Source organism: Micropterus dolomieu, linkage group LG02 (assembly GCF_021292245.1).
Source record: "Micropterus dolomieu isolate WLL.071019.BEF.003 ecotype Adirondacks linkage group LG02, ASM2129224v1, whole genome shotgun sequence".
Taxonomy (NCBI): domain Eukaryota; kingdom Metazoa; phylum Chordata; class Actinopteri; order Centrarchiformes; family Centrarchidae; genus Micropterus; species Micropterus dolomieu.
Genome location: NC_060151.1, coordinates 10,570,038 through 10,592,198, shown reverse-complemented (window position 1 = coordinate 10,592,198; position 22,161 = coordinate 10,570,038). Strand labels below are relative to the sequence as shown.

The following is a 22,161-nucleotide window of genomic DNA, read 5'->3' as shown; positions in this document are numbered from 1 at the left end:
CAGACGGCCACACACACACACACACACCCACACACACACACACACACACACACACACACACACACACACACACACACACACACACACACACACTTGATATCTTATATTTTCTGTGTAACAAAGTGTGTTAAACTTGAGTTTTCCCCTTCAGGCCAAAGATGAGAGGAACTATCACATCTTCTACGAGATGCTGGCAGGTCTCCCCTCGCAGCAGAAGCAGGCTTTCTATCTTCAAGAGGCTGAGACCTACTATTATCTCAACCAGGTAAAAAAGACAGTGCAGCACAATCATCTGTCTTTTAAGGACTTTGCGGGAATGTCATGTGGAGATACAGATAGAAGTGAAGTCCAAACCGGTGTGCCCTTTCTCTTGTCCTCACACAGGGAGGAAATTATCAGATAAAAGGAAAGAATGATGCAGAGGACTTCCTGCGTCTGCTTGCTTCCATGGAGATCCTTCACTTCACCCCTGAAGACCAGTCGGCCATCTTTCGAGTTCTTTCTTCCATACTGCACCTGGGCAACATCTACTTTCAGAGATATGAGGTAGTGTTTTTCTTTCTCTCTTTGTTTTTATTTTTGTTATTAATAATATTTAATTGAAGATCATTCAGGCAAATAAAATACCATGGTACATATGTCACATACCGCGTATATATTTTTGGTACATGTTTGGAATGTTTTGGCCATCCAAATGAGGCAACTATGTTAAGGAAATTTAAAGCGCTAAAAACAAGAAATAATGTAAACCAGAAACTAAAATGACAATAAACAGAAATGTTTTTTGTTTTTTATTATTATAAACACAAAAGATCAAGTATTTTTTCTTTCTCTTCTCTATGTTGCATCACAGGCTGATGGCCAGGAGGTGGCGTCAGTAGTGAGTGCTCAGGAGATCAGAGTGGTGGCAGAGTTGCTGCAGATCTCTCCAGAGGGACTACAGAAAGCCATCACCTACAAAGTCACAGTCAGTATCAAACTGTGTTTTTATGTTAGGGATCCTTCAACCTCTACCCACTAACTCATGAAGGATTGGCCATTTCAGAAGAAAGTCATTGATAAGCTGTTGCTTATCTGAAATACTGTATTTCAGATTAGCAACAGCATCACCTTGTGTATCACCTTGAATGAGGCTCAAAATTATTTAGTGAGAGTAGTTTTGGCGTAGACATAGACTGGTGCAGATCTAGGCAGTATGCCCTGCAGGAAGGCATCTCAGCCTGCTCAAGTATAAAAACAAAAGTGTGTTAAGCCACCTGTTTAACCACTCAGTAGCTCAGTGCACCAGTTCTTGACTGAATTTTTATTGAATTTCAAGGAAATGTTTGCTTATTTATGTAAATTAAAAATTACTTCAGATTTTTACGAACAAATAATAATGAGCCCTAGATGTAGTAAAGTCTTACATTCCACTTGACACGTCACTGTGTCTTTGTATATTGGATTTTTGTTACCTGTGAAGTGTCTTACCTCGAACTTTTGACCTCCTGCTCATTCATTCATTATGTTTTGAAAGATGCATCTCAAGTCAGACCTGACCTCATGTGGAGCAGCCCAATTTTGTTTTATATGTGGTAAAGAATCACTTCATAAAACAATAGAGACACTTTTCTGTTAACTGCTTGACTTTGATATGTCAGCGTTGATTGTTTAGATGTATCGCTTACACTCTGCACACACGACTACAACACACTGACCAGCATGAATGTAAATGTTGCCACGCAAACACTCATCCTGTACAATTATAGTACACAGACATAATAGACATACAATATTCACACACTTACTATTGAGCTACCTTATTCTGTAGAGTAATGCTTCTGGCAGTGAAAGCATCTCTTGACTCCTTTTGTTTGCAGTCTGTCATTTTGGATAGTATATATTTTTTTAAATTCTCATTTAGCACTAGAGAGTGCAGTATAGCTTGAGGGATGGGATGTTTAAGTTCAGTTTTTTGGTGGGATTTTAGATTTTAAAGATTCCAGTTTCTACAAAACATCACAGCATGCTTTCTTTGTCCAAAATGACAACTTTTTATTTGCTTGAGTCATGAGCTCTTATTTACTAGACACATCATCATGCTCATACTTGTCTCGATCCTTGTATACCAGCACGTTCCCTCCATCACATATGCAAAACAAAGAAAGGAATTGGTTCATCTCCTGATGTCCTTCAGCATGTTACCATTCAGGGGAAGAATTCCATTGAGTTCACATATAATTACAATTTACGTACTCATAAATTGGTTTTAGGTGTTATAAAAAAAAACCAAACATTTTTATATATCTGGCTTTCAATTCATTCTGTCTTGTCTATTAATGTGAACCAGCAGAAGAGACTGCGCACAGTCTCTACACCCCACATCCAAAAACCTTTAGAGGACAAATAAAGACAATGAATTGCCGCATTGTGCTCCTTTGCTTCAGCCAGAGTTTGCTGGTTGTATCCAAGGAGACCTTAACAATGTGATTGTCTAAAGAAGCACGTCCATGGGAAAAAAAGGGACAGTATTTGAAAGCCATCAACCTCAAATCCGGATACAACCTCTCTTGCATCTTGTCTTCAGGCATCTATGACATTTTGCTTCTTTGTCACCAGTACAGTAGCTATGGCACACATTCAGTCCAGTCGATCTTTGCCACAGTGTCCTTAAGCAAAAAGACAATGAATCCATACCAGCTCAATGGATGCAAGCTCAACCGCTCAACCCTGATAACATTAACGGATCGTAGGTGCAGACAACAAAAACCCCAAAAACTGTCAGAAAACAAGAAAGTAATAAACACAGACCTATTCACAATGTTTACTACCAAATGAGTTTTCTAGTTCTCTGTCCGCTGTACTTCCCCCGTTGCCCCATTTACATCATATTAGCTGACAAAGTGGAAAATTGGGGGGAAAAAATTCTGTCACCAAACGATTGTCCTCTTTGATCCACATCCTCTCATATTCCAGTATCTGTTTAATCAGAAAACATCCTGTTTTACTGTCCGGTTTAAAAGAAGGAGCAGGTTCCAGTTGTCCTGTCGGTCTTGTGCTTCTGACAAAGAGGAATACATTAAAAGTACGCCTTATGTCCTCCACACGTACACACTCTTTTACACTAAGAGCCTTTTGTATAATTGAATTTCTAATTACAAAGGTGGTTCCTATGTAACAGGAGAGGAGTCAGTCGTATCCACTCATTTCCTGTGGCTGAATGAGGCACGTCTGTATGTGTGTGTGTGTGTGTGTGTGTGTGTCCGCATGTAAGTGTGATGATCTGGTGCATTTAAGCAAGAGAAGGTCTCAAGTCTCAAAGCATTCTTTATCTGATCAGATCCCCAAGTCCCAGACACTCACGTCAATGAATAAGAGAGTAGAGGAAATACAAGTGGGAGAGTAGAAAGAAAAGAGGGAACCAAAGATGACATCAGCGAGGTTGAGTGAAGATAAAAGAACGAGGAAAGAAAGAAGTGAAGCAGACGGGAGTAGAAGGGAGACAGGATGGGGGAATTAGTAAAAGTTAACATGAAGGCATTAAGCAGCATGATGACGAGGTTTCCCACTTTAGGACTGTACAGACATTATTGGGCTGGGGATGGGGGGGCTGAACCTTATGGTCCAAATGTAGTAGATCCATTCGTTGTCTTTGAAAAGACTGAAATACCCTCTCCTTTATCATCTTAAAATTAAATCTAAAAGATTTTTCATATTATCCACCAAATTGCACATTAGAAATTATGGTGGACGTCACAAGATTAGTCAGCCCTGTTTACCAGCATTCCTGCTACACGAGCCAATAACTGACATTATTACCACTATCAGTAGTGGGTTTCCATCCACCTGTCACCATCCACAAAAAAAAGCTTTTCCGCTTGAGGGAGGTGGAAAAGTTGGTGTATCTATAAAAAGAATATGTGATAGAGTGATAATGTGCAATGAAAACACATTCAGTGAATAAATCATGAGACACATGAAGCATATGACTGCTTATCTCAATGAACCAACTCCTAATATTTGCATAACAGTAGTGGAAATGCCCATAAATATGCATTTTCTTCTGCCTATTTTCTGAAGATTCTGTTAAAATTTGCGCTACAGATTGATTGAACCGGGCACAGGGGACAGCTTTGTCAGGCTGAATAAAAATATTAATCTGGGGTAAGATTATTTTAAATCTGTTCTACACTGCCCTTCCTTCAGCAAAAAGAGAAAACACAAAATCATCCATAATAATGTTCATATAGCCCCTAGCACAGTCTATAGTTTTTATAATGAAGCCCACAACACTACAGTACATAGTGTTCTGCTCTTCCAGTTCAGCTACACAGGACTGCTTCAGTTCATTTAGAGAGGTATTTGTTTTAACAGAATACTGTATCTGGCAATGAGCTCTGCCTGCAGCCTGCAGCACTTAACATACTGTACCTGAGTTGGAGTGTCAGTTTGTGGGGATAAGTTGAAGGTTAGAATTTCTCAAGAATGGGCAGGCATTTTAAAGGATTTATTTAACTTTTCATAATATGAGAATATGAATCAGGGTGCAGAACTCACCGAAATGCTACTATAGCATACCGTGAATACATACCAACAGGAGGAGGACACACTGCCTTTGAGCTGACATTGCACAACGATGACGATGATGATGATTATTTTCTCTATTATTTCCACTAATAGTACCAGTAACGTTTTTATATAGCATTTTACATAATTGATTAGATGAAGTATTAATGAGACCTTTTACACAATCACTAAATACAATTCTGCTGGGAACTGCATAATATCACAAAACTTTTTTTACAGAAGACATTTTGACATGCCACAGTAGGGAAAAAAACACAGGTGTAAATAATAATTAATTAACAATGGCTTTATTCCATTTAGCTGCTTCAGTGTCAGGGTCCTGGTTGACTCAATGTCAGCACTTACTGAGACGCTTAAATAGAACAGAGCCATTGTCAATGTTGTTAATAACACATTTTGCTGGCAAGTTGAATTATTTGCTGTGAAAAACAGGCCCAAAACTAGCAGGAGAGTGAGGGTGCTGTCAATCAAGTTCAGTCTGCACACATTTAGACTCAGTGAGAGGTCTTATCTGGCAACATAAGTCAAAAAACCTGTGCGGTGGATTATGGGTGTGCAGTATTTAATTAGGGTCAAAAGTAGATTAGATGGCCCAGTAGTTTATAAACGTTCTTGACAAACAGGGTGAAAGCAGATTTGACTGTTGAAATTGTTAATCCTTAGCTCCTCAAACAAAATTATTTTTAAACCCGTCTATATTCTCTACAGGAGACAATGAGGGACAAGATTCACACCCCACTGACTGTGGAAAGTGCTGTCGATGCCAGGTAACAGACCGCTACATACCCAACATGCACTGCATGAAAATGTATTTCACATGGCATCCCATTTGGAAAGGAAAATGCCACTAAATTTGCCATTTGGTTCCCATTAAAATAATCTTTGTGCAAGTTGACATGAAACTAAGTCCCAAATACAACTTTTCCTGCTTCCTAATCTGTGATGGCAATTTGTCTGAAAATAAGAGTGCATTATCTATGGCCCAGTTTTTTAAATTCATTGCCTCTCTGTCTCGCTTTCTCTTTCTCCTCATCTTTCTCCAATATTCCTGTCCCAAACTCTGTCTTTCACACACAAATCTTTGGTCTCCAGAGATGCTGTTGCCAAGATCCTGTACTTGCTGCTCTTCCGTTGGTTAACAGAGAGGATCAACGCTCAGGTGTATCCCCACCAACACACCCTCTCCATCTCTATCCTGGACATTTACGGATTTGAGGTAAGCAAGTTTTCTCCTTATCACCTCTTTTTATGACCTGTCTGGCACTTTCTTGTTTTACACTGTAGATAATGAGACTCCAGATAACTCTTACAATCACTCTTTAGATATGTAGATGACATTTAACAAATTACCAGCTGTGTGTGTGTGTGTGTGTGTGTGTGTGTGTGTGTGTGCTTGTGTGGGAACAACAGGATCTAGCCTTCAACAGCTTTGAGCAGCTTTGCATTAATTATGCAAATGAGTACCTGCAGTTCTTCTTCAACAGAATCATATTCAGGGAAGAACAGGTGAGTCCACGTCACACCTGTGGACACACACACACACACACACACTCTTTATATCACAAATCATATACAATATACACATAATTGTTTGCACACAAATAGATGTCAATTAGGTAGTGCTGGAACAAGTAAATTCATTGATAAGTCGATTGATAGAAACAATAATAAGACATGTGAAGTTGCATGGGATCCCCATGTAGGAGGAATACAGCCGGGAACAGATCCCATGGCAGGACATCCCATTCAGTGACAACCAGCCTTGCATTGACCTCATTGCCGCTAAGCCTCATGGGATACTGAGAATTCTGGATGACCAGAGCTGTTTCCCACAGGTAGGGCATGAGAAAACTGAACACACTTACACATCTATTATACCCACAGGCTGAATCATTGTACATGCACTGAGACATTTCAAAGTTAACTCAACTTGAAGATTGTCTTTGCCTTTAGGTTCATAAAGTTGATATACAGTAACTACAGTGTTTTAGTTGTCTCAACGTTGTTTTTTTAGCTGATTGAACTTTTTATAACTTGTTTCAACTTCATACTTTGAGTTAAAAGAAATAATTATTTTACTTCATCAATGTAAGAAAACCTTCTCTTAACTAGTCTAACGACATACATTCCCGCATTATACTAGCTCACAGTTTCAAGTTAAAAAACAACTTAACTACATTGATACTACTTTCCATTTCAAGTTAAGATGATTTAAAAAACAAATTCCAAATTTGTTTCAATTTACATGTAGGTATAAGGCAATTCAATTCAATCAACTTTATAAATCCCACTAGGGGCAATTAGTTAAGAGCAGCATGTTTGCAACAGTACATAACACAAAACGCACACAACATACAAGCAGCCAGTATGTGCACATTCAAAACCCCAAAGAACCCTACGGGGAGTTTAAAAGTTGGATCGCCAAAGGGATAAAAGATTTGGACTGGCGGTTCGTCTTACATACAGGTAGTGCATGACGACGCCCAGAAGACTACAGAGAGAATTCACCTGCCAGAGCATGTCCCGGAGAGGCTGTGACACTTGCTGCCTTCCGGACTATTTGTTGGTTACAGAAGGCATTAAGGTCTCTCTCTTTTCACTCCGATGATTTTAGAACAGTTTTAGAACCGTTGGAATTTGAATATATGACTTATTTGCAGTGTATAATTAGTAGGGATGAGTGAGTATACTACTATCTGTAACGTTATCTGTTCAAGAAATTAACTCATCTGTATCCGTACTCGGCTTTACCTTGGCGAGGCCGGGACTAACTGAAAGTTAGTTATTTAAGCCTGAAATTGGTATGGGTTAAGCAGAAGTTGCTATATTAGTTAGACAACTATTCATTCAACAGCCTCAGAATTGAGCTTCTGAGCATTTTTTTTATTCCAATAGTAAGATTATTTTTTAAAAAGGTTCCTATATTTGTTTATTACAAAACAGATACTGACACATTTTACAGTGACGACACTTATACTAAAAAGTACATTATCTGCACCAGATAATCGGTTTCAACCGAGTACTCTCTCAGTCCTAATTATTAGTTGATTGTGTCCATATTTCGACTTTACAATGGACAGTTTCTCTCAAATTCAAAAGACGCAGCAACTATAGGCTATTTTTTTTCTTTTGCTACCATCCATGCACACCCACCTTTTTTTCAACTGCTAACTTACAAAAGCCAAGTAACACATAAATATCTGACAACAGTCTCAAATATTCAACACAATGAATTTATACAAGTTTGACAGTTGAGTTTATGAGTCCTTTGCGTTAAAAAGGAGAAGTAAGTGGACATAACTAAACATCTAAATGGGGCTGTAATGTAATGTAATTTTTGCTTTGTTGCCAGGCAACAGACCACACTTTCCTCCAAAAGTGTCACTATCACCATGGCAACAGCCCACTGTATCTGAAGCCAAAGATGCCCCACCCAGAGTTCACCATCAAGCACTTTGCTGGCCGGGTCACCTACCAGGTACAAAGCTCCTCAATGGCTCATCTCAAGTGTGAAAACCTGCCACTATTTGATTCACTGACATCAATGACGTTATTGATAGCCTCTGATCTGTACCATAAGTCTGTCTGTTGGTTGGTCAGACAGAAATATCTCAACAATTACTGGATCAATTGCCATTTGGTGCAGACATTTTGTGATCTCTATAACTTTTTATCAAGCACCATTGTCAGGTAAATTGCTCAGGTAATTTTTCCAATACTTTGCTTTGATTCTAAGCATTTGCAAAACTAATTCAGCCTCAGTTGTACTTTAAGTTTATTGCTAATTGGCAAATGTTAGCATGCTAACATGCTAAACTATGATGGTGAACCTGCTTAGCATCAACATGTTAGCAATGGCAATGTAAGCATATTAGCATGCTAACATTAGCTTTTAGCTCAAAGTCCTAAGTACAGTCTCACAGAGCTGCTAGCATGCCTGTAGAGTCTTGTATAACCAAGAATAAGAATAAAAAAACATGTTCATTATGGTGCTAGATAAAAAAGCTATGAGTTTGCCAGTTCATATTGAGGGGGATATAAATGTTGGAACTGAATTTGGAGTCAACAAACAATCCTATAGTTTTTGAATATTTCCCTCAAAACACCACCTTATGGTGGCGCTGCAGGAAAAGTCAGGTGATTACTGAAGTAACTGACATTGCCATTCATAGATCCTTGCCACCAGCATGGCAAAACATTTACGGAGTAAAAGTAAAAGTGTGTGAACACTGGAAGAGAGGGAATCTTCCACTGATCGCTGACAGATCTCCCAATAATTTGTCATGTCAACGATGCAGGTTTACAAGTTCCTCGATAAGAACTACGATCAGGTCCGTCAGGATGTCCTGGACCTGTTCATTCAGAGCAAGAACAAGGTAAGACACATTACCCTTAGAGAACTTATCTAATTGATGTGAACTTAAACAATTGAATGCATGTGTGTATTTGTGTGTCCAGATGGTGTCAAACCTCTTCCTGGTTCACGCAGAGGTCACGGGTCGGCAGAGAGGAGGTCACATGAGGAAGAGCAGCACAGTCACCAGAAAATACCAAGCCCCCACCGTCAGCAGCAAGTTCCAGCAGTCCCTGCTGGAGCTAGTGGAGAAGATGGAGAGGTGAACCTGAGAGAAGTGGAACTAAAATAACTGAAAGCACACAGCTGCTGTCCACAACCTGGCACAGATGAGCTGATTACTGACATTACTCACTTGGTTTACTTTTATTCTTCCATTTCAGGTGCAACCCTTTTTTTGTTCGCTGCATTAAGCCAAATAATATGAAGGTAGATGCTCAGACACTCGTATTTCTACTGATGACACTGATTGTGCATGCACAAGTTCAGTCTCCCCGTATCCTGTAGGTAATGACAGTCGTTTTTTTGAATGTGCATCTGTGTTTAGCTACCAGGTGTGTTCGAGGACGACCTGGTCAGCAGCCAGCTGAGACACTCGGGTGTCCTAGAGACCATTAGGATCCGTAGAGAGGGGTATCCTGTCAGAATGCCATTCTACGTCTTTCTGTTCAGGTAACATACTCACAGTGTTATTAACTACTGGAGGGTGGAAGACACTTTGGGGCTTCTCTGTGGTCTCTATCGCTCCATTTACTGGCATCATGTAACCATAAAGGTTTAACAAACTGCCTCTTCACTGTCAGCTGTCAGGACACGATCTCAACTTTTAACTGAAATGTTTTGGCAAATGGGAGAGTTTACCCCGAGGGAGATGTACGATTGGCCGTTCCATGCACAAACAAATTACTTCTCCATCGCTTCCTGATAGCATGCTAACACACTGATGTAAGATTAGTGAACTTTGTAAACATTATGCCTGCTTAACATCAGCATGTTAACATTGTCATTGTGATTGTCATTAGCAGGTTAGCATGCTAAAGTTTTGCTCAAAGCACTGCTGTGCCTAGGTACAGCCTCAAAGAGCTGCTAGCATGGCTGTAAACCACCAATTAAAACACAGAATGTGGGAATGTCTTTTGGAAGAACGGTGTTCATCCTTCCAGGAGAGTTGAGAGACTTGTTGGATGTCCGCCAAGGAGATTTGAAGCTGCTCTGGCCAATAACTGTACTTGGACACTTTCTAATGCTTTCCCTTTTCACCAATGTAAACTTTTTTATCTGTTCTGAATCTGAATGTCAAGTATCTGGTAGATTTTCTAAAATAAATTATTTGTCACACAAAAGAAGATGCATTTTACTTTGCAAGGGGAAAGTTTCAGCAGTTTGTGTTGAACACATAGGAAAGAAGAAGAAGAAGAAGACGTACTTTATTAATCCCACAAGGGGAAATTCAATGTTCTCACTCTGGTGTTATTATTGTTATTAGTATACACACAGAGGTCTGAAATACACACACATGCACAACATAAAACCTGCAATAACACACAGAGAGATGTTAGAGTGATAGGGCTTCAGGAGCTTGTTCAAGGCCACCTTCAGCAGTGCCCAGGAGGTGAACTGGCACCTCTCCAGGTACTAGTCCACGCGCCCCAACTCTGGTACTACTACTGCCGTACCGAAAGCACTTAGTAGTTAGCATGGGAAATGATAGCTAACGTGTCTGAAAAAATACAGAAAAGAGCACCACCTGTTGCAGCAGGTTGTGTGTATACATGCATGTGAATGTGTGTCACCCCCAGGTATAAGTCCCTGGTGGGGATGCCAGAGCCTCCAGCAGCAAATGGAGAGAACTGTGTGATAATGCTCAGTAAGCTGTGTCCTCTCAGACAGGGAGCCTACCACGTTGGAGTCACAAAGGTGAGGTTTTCTTCTCATTTGTTCACACTAACCCTTTCACAGATGAAAGAAAGAGTTGAGTTGTTATGTCGGTGTGTACCTCCAACTTTTGATATATACAGTAGCTTAATTTATGCTGTACATGATATATTTGCTTCCACCTCCAAATGATTCGTATGTGTGTGTGTGTGTGTGTGAATGTCAGCTGTTTCTCAAGGAAGACATCTACCAGTTATTGGAATGTAAACGGGAGCGCACCCGTCATCTTGCTGCTCTCACCCTGCAGCGCTACACCCGCATGTTCTTTGTCAGAAAACGCTTTGTGGCCTTTCGCAAAAAGATCATTGGGCTTCAGGCGCAGTGCCGAGGCTTCCTCACTAGGTCAGCTTCTCTGCTACCTCTAGTTTCACAACTACTGACTGATATAAAAGCCTGTATATATTATATTGTCTCCTCTGTTCACTGTAGTAGTGAGAAAGACAAATAAAGGGGCGACACCAATGTACTGACAGACAAATTTTAAGATTATGTTACAAGTATGTAATTTAATTAAAGTAGTAGGCAATATAATTAAATTAATTAAAATTAAATTAAAAGCCATTACAGCTGTGCCTTTAAGGTAATGATCACTGCATATCACGTGAAAACTGTATAATATCCAAAATACAAATTATTCAGCTAACTACTTAACCAAATTCTGGCCATAAAAACACATTGTAACTGTGACTTCTGTAAGAAAGTACTTGTAGCATGCCTACAAAGTTTCCCTCTTTGCATAAAGTTTTATTAGAGATGTGTTTTTTCATGGTACTCTCATTCTACCCTCCAGAAAGCGCTATGTGAAAATGAGGGAGAGTCTTGTTCGGTTCCGCTCTCTTGTACACATGTACGTCAACCACAAGCGATACATCAAGGTACTTGAAGTCTGCTTTCAAAGGACAATATATCTTCTTTTATATAAAGACGATGCAATCTTGCATGCTGTTCTGTTGATACGTTGGAAAATATTGCCCACTTGTGTTTCAGTTTAGTGCTTTAGCATCGTCTTGCTCTGGATTGAAGTGAAAAAGTTTGCGTGTATGATTTCTGTGATCTTTTTTTCAGATGAAGTTTGAATCCCAAAGGAAAGCTGAAGAGGAGAGAAGGAGGAGAGAGATGGTAGGATGGAAGAAACCTATCCTTTTTTTCTCTCACCATTTATGGTCACTTTGCCGGTGAATTAAAAAGCAATGACTCTTTCAGGAGCTGACCAAGAGGGAGGTGGTGAACGTCACACACTTGGTGATCCCTGCAGAGCTGGGGGCGTTACTGCAGACGGCAGGAGGTCAGTAAACGTTTGTCTGTCTTCCTTTTAGTCCACATTCATGTTTGTCGCACACATTATTCATGGACCAAATAGCTGAGCACTGTCTTCAGCTCTTTGAATGCGTCTCATCTCATCAGGACTGACAGCGTCACCTCCCGAAATGATTTAAATAGTTCTGACAGAGCGGGACAGGAGTGGCATCAGCTGATAAATAAATCATAAGGGAAAAATAACAAAGAACAAACTTAATGTCACTTTTAGAAAATATTTTAAAACAACTATATGCTCTAAATGTCATGTCTGATCAGCTTCAACAGTAGCAATAGAAAGTAGCACAGTATACAATCATATATATTTCTAGGTGATTAACTTCACTTTTTGGTAGTTTTCATGTTGAAACATAGTTTAAAGGACCAGATGCGCCTACAGTATGGTACTGTAGTACAGTACTACATGTATGGTGGTTGACTTTGCCCTCGTACCTCTCTCTTTCTAGTCAGGAGGGAGTTGCACTCAGACTGTTTGGCTCTGCTTCAAGCTCCTCATATCCAGGAAGAGGCTCAGCTCACTCTGCCTCTGGACATCAACAACTACCCGTTCTACCGCTATGTACAGATCTACTTCAGGGTGAGATGTGCATCAGTATACTCACAGTATTACAGTCAGCCTCAGTTCTACAGGTCAGGTCATGTATGTGGTTATTACTCAGATTTGACCTCATGAAACGGGTCTGTAAAAATGTGACATGTGAAAAAAATGTGAATGTGATTCCACTGAAGGGGAGCCAGAGTGGAACTGGTGAATTGGAGTGGAGTGAAGTGGATTTGTTTTGAAAATCACATGTGATGTGTACGTTTATTGCACTTTCTAAAATCACTGCAAATCTTTTGTTGCTGTAGGAACCAAAGTTTGGGATGTTGATGGCACCCCTGGAGTCACCTCTTACCCGCCTAGAGGAGGACCTGAGAGGAGAAGCTCTGGAGCTCTTCATCATGGTGGGCTGACTTCTAAAAAACATATTCTACAACATTACACAACATGTCAGTTAGTTGTAATGGTTTTTACCTTTATTCGGCTTTTAGGTATTACGATTCATGGGGGACCCTCACCTGAACGGGGCACAGGAGAACATGTTTGGGAATTACATAATCCAAAGGGGCCTGTCATCGCCATCTCCGGGGTTACGGGATGAGATCCTGGCTCAGGTTGTCAACCAGGTGTGGAGGAATGTGAACTCTGACAACGCTGAGAGAGGCTGGCTGCTGCTGCTGGCGTGTGTCTGCAGCTTCGCCCCGTCGACCAAGATGGACAAATATCTACTAAAGTGAGACATGATTTCTTACACATGTGGACCTTCACAAGCGTTCACATGCAAACCAGTTAGGTAGCAATGTAATACCGGTACATGTAAAGAAAAAAACATTTACAACTGAAAAAAAATATATGTAATCTGATTGCAGCTCACAAGAAACAACTACAAATAACTTTTATTTCCTGGAATAATTTTAATGTGAGTCAGAAAATTCATTTTAAAAATCCAGATAAGTAGTAGCAGCACAAAATGAAACTTAAAGGGGCTATGTGTAATTTCTTTTTAATGAAATCACTTTTCAATTTACCACACACCTGCTTTCTCAGTCCCTTGGAACAGCCACTATTCTGCATCATATATGAAGAAATCGGGTCAGTTTTTCTGTATGCGCATTCAATTGATACACTGGTCTCAGTCGCTGTAACGGACGTGACCCATATAATATACAATAATGCAACATAACAGTGCAGGACAACACCACAGTGGAAAACCCATTCAGTATAGTAACATTACGTACTACGGTCTAACTGTTATACTAAAGTGTGGCAACATTTTCATTTATAATATTCAGTCTAGTTCACTAACTGTTATGCCAACAGTATATATGCCAACACTGTTGAGCTTCTCATGTGAAAGATACAAAACACTGATGTATCATGTCGGCTAAATGCAGTCAATGTAACGTTATCGTGTAATGAGCATGGATTAGTTCAACGTCAAGCTGATAAAAATATTAGTTTGAGTTTCCAGCATTATGTGTGAGGCTATCTCTTGTTATGTCCCTGTTGTGGTTTTGACCGACATCACTGCTCGATCATGAGTGTGAGCACGCACAGGAGCACATGCTTGGGAATGTAGTGGTTGCAATCTGAAACCTCACCGCTAAAGGCTGACAATTACACTTGGCCTTTTAAGGAAACCTCATCAACTTTGTAATTTTTTTTTTTACTTTTTCTCAATTTTACCTGTATGTATAGAAGCCCTGAGAGGCAAGTGAGAAAAAAATCCTGTCAAACAGATGTGTCAAGTTCATTTTCAAGTGTTTGTTGTTGTAATACTCATCTTGGCCACACAAGGCTGATACATACAGTATATGGTCTGTTGGCAAGTTATTTATCATTACTGTCATGTCTTTCTTTTGTCTAAAATTGCAGTTTACTAGGCGCATCATCTGGAACAAAGAATGGATCACCAGAATTTTTTTTCTCACTTGCCTGTCAGGGAGTTTCTGTATTTCTGCCTTGATTACAGGGAAAAAGTCTGAAAATGAATGAAATGGATCAAAATACATTAAAGGCTTTTGGTAGTCCCTTAGTACATGTTTCAGTTTTAATGAAGTAATTAGTGGGTGTAACGTAAAACATGAACACTTTAAATAAAAAGTATGACTTCAGTTGTCCTTTTCCCTCAGGTTTGTATCTGACCACGCCCCTGCTGGTTGCCAGGCATTACTGCAACACAGGCTCATCCAAGCCAATCAGAAGACACAGCTAGGCTCAGGCTCCGCCCCCGAGGCTGCTCGGACCTATCCACTGTCGCTGCTGGAGTGGACAGCCAATAGGAAGAAGGCCAACATGGTGTTGCACATGCACTGTCTTGATGGTGAGATGCTTGTTTGACAGTCTGCTTCTTTGCTCTTCATGGGGTGTAATGTCAGAACACTGCAAAGAAATCAAAGGCAGCAGCTGCACAAATATTCACAAAATGTCTATGAAGATTCTCAGTCATCCAGGTCATAGTTATCCAACTCAGCTATTTAACAAGGAACACTAACGAACCAGCGGTATCGATGACCCGGGATAACGACCCCACTGAGGTTAAATAGCTGAGTTTCCCTGCCAGTCAGTCAGAACTGAAGAAGTCCTTTGGATGAGGGACGAAACGTCTTCCAGTATCTTCAACCAAGTCCAGTTGCCCTTGATTTTAACCTTCGTTGGATATTCACAAAATGTACTGCTTTTAATTTTTCCGTATACGCTTAGTTGTAAAACGTATCTATCCATTTATTTTCAAATCAGCAAAAAATCCAAAATGCTTATCAAATACGATGTAAGTCGTCTTTCTCTCCTACAGTTTAAATGAGCACATGATTCAAAGTGCGTGGCAGGGACTGCTGGCATCGGTTTTATTGAGTGGGATCAATTACAGCTCTTGATCATTGATTATTTATTGCCAGTCAGGATCAGGTGATGGAACTACAGGGCACTCTGTCTTTGAATTTCTTGCATTTTGCTTGTTAACACGACAGAATTTGTGACAAACTATGGAAACAGTTTAAGATGTTTGTTCATCTTATTCATTGATCTCTCTTCGTAGGAGAATCATTCCTGTGTCCGGTCCATTCCTGGACCAGTGGAGAGGATTTAGCAGGGGACATACTGCGCCACAGGTGCTGACATGTCATATTTAAGTATAAGACACGAGTTCACTTGATTTATTTAGGGTAGATCATTATTTGTATTTGTACATTTTACTTACATTTTAATGAAACGTATTAACAGGTACAGGCAGGTATTTGAAGCGTGTGGTCTTGCTTTCAGGGGAGTGTCCGACTGGTGGAGGGGGAGTTCAGTTCTGATGAAGGAGCGCGGCCAGTGGGTAGAGTTGGCGGGTCACGACTATGTGATGGACCTGATTGCAGACCTGGAGCTTCCGCCTGACTTCCCAAAGCAGAAGAGCTATTTCGTCATCAGCACTGACGACCCTGCTAGAGTCAGAGCTAATGCCAGTCTGTTAGTACACAGATACAGGCATGTACAAATATCTGAATTGTAGATATTTACACCACAGAAATGAATTTACCGCTCCTCTCCTCTCCTCTCCTCTCCTCTCCTCTCCTCTCAGAGCTTTGTTTGGTGCTGGCTTTGACTCAGATGAGGAGCTTCCTCCTGCCTTTCCTCTCAGCAGCAGCAGCAGACCAGCCTACAGTCTGCCGGACTCTGACGGTTACTACAGCCATGGTAAATACACACAGACACACACACACACACACACACACACACACACACACACAAAGTTTATTCCAGTTAGATTATTATGGTTTCTGGTTATTAAAACACTGGATGTAAAGTTTACTTTAGATACTCTGCTTTCTGTCTGTGTCCAGTAGAGTCGGATGCGTTCAGTGACGGTCAGACTCAGAGAGGAATGGACCGTTACCTGGACAGTCTGTTTGACCCTGTGCTGTCAGACAGCAGCATAGTGAGTACTGACCTTGATCTATAAGAATCGGCACATCCTAACCATACTTTCCCTTCTGCTTTTGATGCACATTACTGCTGCAACCAATAATTGATTAATAAGTTAGTTAGTTGGTCTTTGAAAACACTATAAAACATTGCAAGCTGGTGTTGGGACTGAATTTACTTCATTATGGTGTGCATTGTTTTCATTATTATCAGATGAAACAACCAAGACTTAAAATCAGAGGAACTCAGAGGAAGTTTTTGTAAGTTCTGAAACTGTCTGAAAATGAAAATGCTATAAATAGCTATAATTAATAGAACGTACATACAAGAAGTTCCCAGCTTCTCACATAGGAGAATTAGCTGTTTTTCTCTGTATCATTGTATCATATTATAAATTGAACATCTTTGGGCTGACTGTTGGTCAGACGAAACAAGCAATTTGAAGACATCTACTTTGGCTCTGGCAACATATGATCTTTTTTAAAATGTCCAAAATTGCACAGGCTAATCAATTAATGAAAAAGTGGGTAAAAAAGCAGATTAAGGCATAAAGGAAGTTCTCATTAATTGCACTTTCGAAATGCATAAAACTGTCCTGTCATGCTCCCTCCACCTGGGAGTGTTGATGGATGGAGGGAACATGTGAGCCACTGCTTGTGTTTGTGTATGAATGGAGCAGACAGGAGGGACGATTAGGTTACCGAGCGGCCTACCGTATTTGACTCTAACAGCAGGCAGCATGCATGCACAGCTCTGTGGGAGTTACTGTCCCGTTTAAATTCTGTGTATTGAGGCAAAAGGCCCCGTCATTGGGAGAAAACAGGAAGGAAGTCAGTCACTGCAGGTATGTTTAAAGTGTTAACTACGGTTCTTAAAGACACTACGTGAAGTTGATTTTTTTCCCCCATCTTCGTAGGTTTTCCATACCAGCTGTTAATGATGGGGGTGATGACATGAGACCGTTTTACTTGGATTTTCTGTTGATGAAGTTTGAGCTCATGCATGGTGGACTATATATTGATTTACCTGTGCAGCAAAGAGTTATAGCTATTTGTTTGTGTTGTGTTGAGACAGTGGGGCTTGTTATGTTGCAGAAAATTTTTTTAGGAGACTGGTAGTACTTTTTTGTCTTCACGAGTTTCTGCTGCGCTGAAGCTTCTCCTTCAGTGTGTACGGTACTTCCTGTGGTGTATTCAGTTCCTACAGCTCTACTGACTAACTCAATGGGGGGTCTGAATCAACCAATACAACCCACTTCCTCTCTCTCGTGCCCATTGTCTCTCCTTTTTCTGACACACACACACACACACACACACACACACACACACACACACACACACACACACTTCTTACCCTTCTCTTTATGTCTCTCAAACTCCACTTTCTCAACATCTACAACCGTCCTTTTCCACCTGCGGAATCTCTGTTCACCTGCTGCTCTCTGGCTACCAGGACATGAAAAAGACTGGAAGTTTGTCAGCAAGGATGAAGGGAGGAGGAGGCGTAGGCATCCCAGGAGGAGGAAGAGGAGAGGGGGAGAGTCATGCGACTCCCAGCCGGCCTTATCCACCAGGAATACATCCCGGAGGTAGAACACTGACATTAGTGTGTTTCCTGTTAATTACAGTATATCTGGTGTTAGTGGAGATTGTTTTTTTTTAGATTTGTATTTTTGTATTTGTGTTATTTAGTTTAGTGTCTTTCCTGCGAGTTCAAACTGCATGTTGTTACAGGCTCAACTCTTTTTCTTACTCTTCTTCTCTCTTTAATTTAAAAGTCACGCCTCTCACTCTTTTCTTCTCTCCACTGACATCAATAATTTAGCTTCTACGTTGCATTAGTATTACTAAGCATTAGTCTCAGCTTGGGCAGCACGGTGAGTTCAAACCCTGGTTTCCCCAGCCTTTCTGTGTGGAGTTTGCATGTTCTCCCTGTGTCTGCGTGGGTTCTCTCCGGGTGCTCTGGCTTCCTCCCACCATCCAAAGACATGCAGGCTAGGTTAATTGGTGTTTCTAAAAGTGTCCTTAGGTGTCAGTGGTTGTTTGTCTATGTGTGGCCCTGCGATGGACTGGTGACCTGTCCAGGGTGTACCCCGCCTTGTGCCCAATGTCAGCTGGGATTGGCTCCAGCCCCCACTGCGACCCTGTACGCAGGATAAGCGGTTGATGATGGGTGGATAGTCTCAGCTTGATAAATAGTTTTGCCCTCTTTCTCACTATAGAGCTTCCCCTGAATGCAAGAGACACTGTTTTGGGTTATTCAGATTTAAACCTCCACTTCCTTGGCAATTATTGATTTCTGGCTAATAGTCAAATGAAGTGGTGAACAACCAACAGACAGACAGAATATAACAACAAAATAACTGGCAACAGCAATATTTATTATTATTATTTCAATGTTGTTTAAATGTGAAGGCTAAAGTGTCTTAGTGACACTGAACATGAGTGAAGTGTAAAGGTTCAGGTGTAGAGTTTACCAACCTTAATCTGTCGCTTAGCGTCTGTAATGAGCAGTCTGACCTCATAGATAATGCATAGACAACCATTCACTGTAACCACAGATGACTTTATTCTATGTCTTGCTACACAAATAACTCTCATCTTTTACCCTGTCTTTGGAGAATATTTTCAATCCTCAAAGGCATCTCTCTCCATTGGACAAGGTGCGGCAGAGAGAGCAACAGAAGTGATGACAATGACGGGAAGAAAAAGCGATGCACTATGATATTTATACTATGATGCCATAATATGGCCAATGTCGGATTATTATATATAACTATTTTACAGAAAATAGGTAGCAAGAAAACAATGTCTACATCAAGAAGACTAAGTCAAGAGTCTAGGCAGCATGCTAACATACTGATGTTTAGCAAGTAATATTTACCAGGTTCACCATCTTAGTTTAGCCTGTTAGCATGCCAGCATTTGTTGATTAGCGCTAAATACAATGTACAGAAAGTAGTTTTGCAGGTATCTGGCCATAAACCAAAGTAGCGGACAAATCTGATGGCACCAGATGAAAAGTCAGGGATCAACATTGTCATTAGGATACACATAGGATCATCTGAGAACCATGAATGTCATTACAAAATGTTGTGCCAATACATGAACTAGACATCAAGCTATTTCACTGAGTCAAGGAGGATTGTCAAAGTCACTCGAGTTTGTCCTCAATGGACCTTGAATATCTGTAGCTAATTTCATGGCGATATATCCAATAGTTGTTCACTTGTTGCTTCAGTCTGAACCGCAACGTCACGGTGGCGCTAAATGAAAAGGGAAATCAGCAAAGCCTTTTGGGATTCATCCTCGGGGGATCATGAATGTCTGTATAAAATTTCATGCCAATCCATCCAGTAGTTGAGCTGAGATATCTCAGACTGGACCAAAGTGGTGGATCAACTTACAGACAGACCAACAGACGGACTGACTTTGCCATTTATAAAACCATGTCAGATTCAGAATAAAAAATATGCCTTCTGACAACATTTCTGTTATATCCACAATAATTTCTAAGGAATAAATTGTTAAAATGTACAAAAACTGGTTGTAGGAGTCTGTCTTACTCTTACTGTGAAGTGCTGATTAGCTTTACAGGTCTTGGCTGCCCAGGATGAAAATACCAATAAAGTCAATTTAAAACAGACACATCGTCCTGGAAGCAGCACTGTCCCTAACGCTCACTCTGTTCCTCCTCAAGCTGTGCCAGTGCTTCCTGTAGCAGGAGGAATGATGCCACCCATCCCTGCCATGCCAATCCCTTCCCACCACCATCACCATGAACAACACCAGCAGCAGCAGCAGCAGCAGCAGCAGCAGCTTCACCAATACAACAGTCTCCCACAAACCTACCACCAGCAGACTTCTACGACCACTCCTGCTACACGTGTAACACCCACTCCGTCACCCTCTCTTGCACCCGCAGCTGCCCCTGCTGCTGATATAGAAACTGGTGTAGAATCCCATGTCACTGGTGTCCCCGGTCTGCCAGGGGTGCCCTTGCTCCCTGCCACGTCTGTGGTTCCAGGCTTGCCTATGATGACAGGTGTGCCAGGTACTGTTAGGATTTCCAGCATGTTTGGCCTGAAGCATGTGGGCATGGGGGAGTTACAATAAGTTACATTTGTTGTTAGATAAAAGCCATATCTTATTTATATGATGCATTTTGTTGTGTGGTTTGTCTACTGGGACTTTTGCAGTGAACTGAGTGTGCTTCTACAACAAAATCATCTTTACGGTGTCTATGTTTATATGTTTATACCTCTCTAGGATCAGAGCAGGCAGTACTGACTCAACAGCAACAGGCCATAATCAACCAGCAAGCTATGATTCTGGTTTGTCACATATCCTTTTTCTGAATAACTTTGATATTAATGCTACTGTTGGTGTATTTGTTGGAGTTACATGAAAAATATATAGTAACACTAAACAGGGTTTTCCAGGGTTGGTGTGACAGACTATTTATGGGCCAGGAGCAGTAACTTCTTGTACGCTTTGCAAGTTGCCTGGAAGCCTGTTAATTAGTGAGCTTTAGATGTGCTGGTAGGCAGATTTTGTTACTGTTGGACAGAGCCAGGCTCGCTATTTCCCTCAGTTTCCGGTCTTTATGCTAAGGTAAGCTAACTGTCCGCTGGCTTTAGTTTCATATTTACCTCATAGACTTGAGTCTATGAATGTAAGTCTCAGCAAGAAAGGGAATTGTTTCCTAAAATGTTAAACTATTTCTCTAACATGAAACAAATTAGGTTAAATTGATAGTTGACACTGAGAACAGTAGATAAGTTGATACTCAGTGAAGTATAAACATTTAGTCATTTGTAATTCCCAGCTGTTAGTTATTAGTTGATGTCAACACTGACGATAAATGTTGGACCATCCAAATTAAGTAAAGTAAAAATGTATCCATCATGTGAAGGGGTAGTATGAGAAATGAAGGAAGAATGGAGGTATATTATTGGTGAAATATATACTGTATATACATAAATATGTGGGTGTGTTGCAGGCCCAGCAGATGACAATGCAGGCCATTGCGATCCAGCAGCAGATGTTGTCTTCCTTCCCCCCCGTTGCCCCGGCCCCCCAGTCACCACCCTCCCAGCATCATCACGCACACTTGCCACACGGCTCTGACACAGCCAGTCCTGTGAGTAAACACACAGGCGTGTGGCGAAGCATGAACATGCACATGGGTACACTAGCCAGCATGTATACAAATCCGAAATACTGTCTTAAAATAATAACATATACATCAGCTGTATCACTTTCTCTTTTTCTGCAGAACAAAGAGAGTGAAGAGTCGCCGTACAAGCCTGCTGCTGTTCAGCGAAAAACTAGTATGTTTTTATACTCACGCTCAATTTAACCTCGGCTGATTTGCTGTGTGGTGCGAATCCCGTGACTAAGCTCCAGGATGCTTTTCCCATGCTTGGTCATGGTTATGTACTAACAGAACTTGAGTTTTTCCTTAAAAATGAAAGACACTCTTTGATCTAGCGCCTTCGTATGAAGTTTGCAGGTTTTGAAACATTTGTGGAAGTGTC

The 22,161-nt window shown here is 40.8% G+C and overlaps 1 protein-coding gene across 1 annotated transcript in view; it reads left to right on the top strand.

Moving 5' to 3' along the window:
• myo15aa (myosin XVAa) overlaps positions 1–22,161 on the top strand; it is a 47,740-nt gene that overhangs the window by 10,767 nt on the left and 14,812 nt on the right. Inside the window, 30 exon segments of the mRNA XM_046031650.1 lie at positions 139–265; positions 385–546; positions 854–967; positions 5,275–5,333; positions 5,659–5,782; positions 5,977–6,072; positions 6,270–6,401; positions 7,919–8,044; positions 8,865–8,942; positions 9,025–9,182; positions 9,304–9,349; positions 9,468–9,592; positions 10,720–10,837; positions 11,022–11,197; positions 11,646–11,730; positions 11,921–11,974; positions 12,059–12,140; positions 12,619–12,749; positions 13,022–13,117; positions 13,205–13,446; positions 14,846–15,036; positions 15,751–15,823; positions 15,975–16,166; positions 16,279–16,394; positions 16,541–16,635; positions 18,075–18,210; positions 20,322–20,675; positions 20,891–20,955; positions 21,624–21,764; positions 21,900–21,954. Coding sequence (XP_045887606.1) covers positions 139–265; positions 385–546; positions 854–967; positions 5,275–5,333; positions 5,659–5,782; positions 5,977–6,072; positions 6,270–6,401; positions 7,919–8,044; positions 8,865–8,942; positions 9,025–9,182; positions 9,304–9,349; positions 9,468–9,592; positions 10,720–10,837; positions 11,022–11,197; positions 11,646–11,730; positions 11,921–11,974; positions 12,059–12,140; positions 12,619–12,749; positions 13,022–13,117; positions 13,205–13,446; positions 14,846–15,036; positions 15,751–15,823; positions 15,975–16,166; positions 16,279–16,394; positions 16,541–16,635; positions 18,075–18,210; positions 20,322–20,675; positions 20,891–20,955; positions 21,624–21,764; positions 21,900–21,954 — 3,749 coding nt within the window.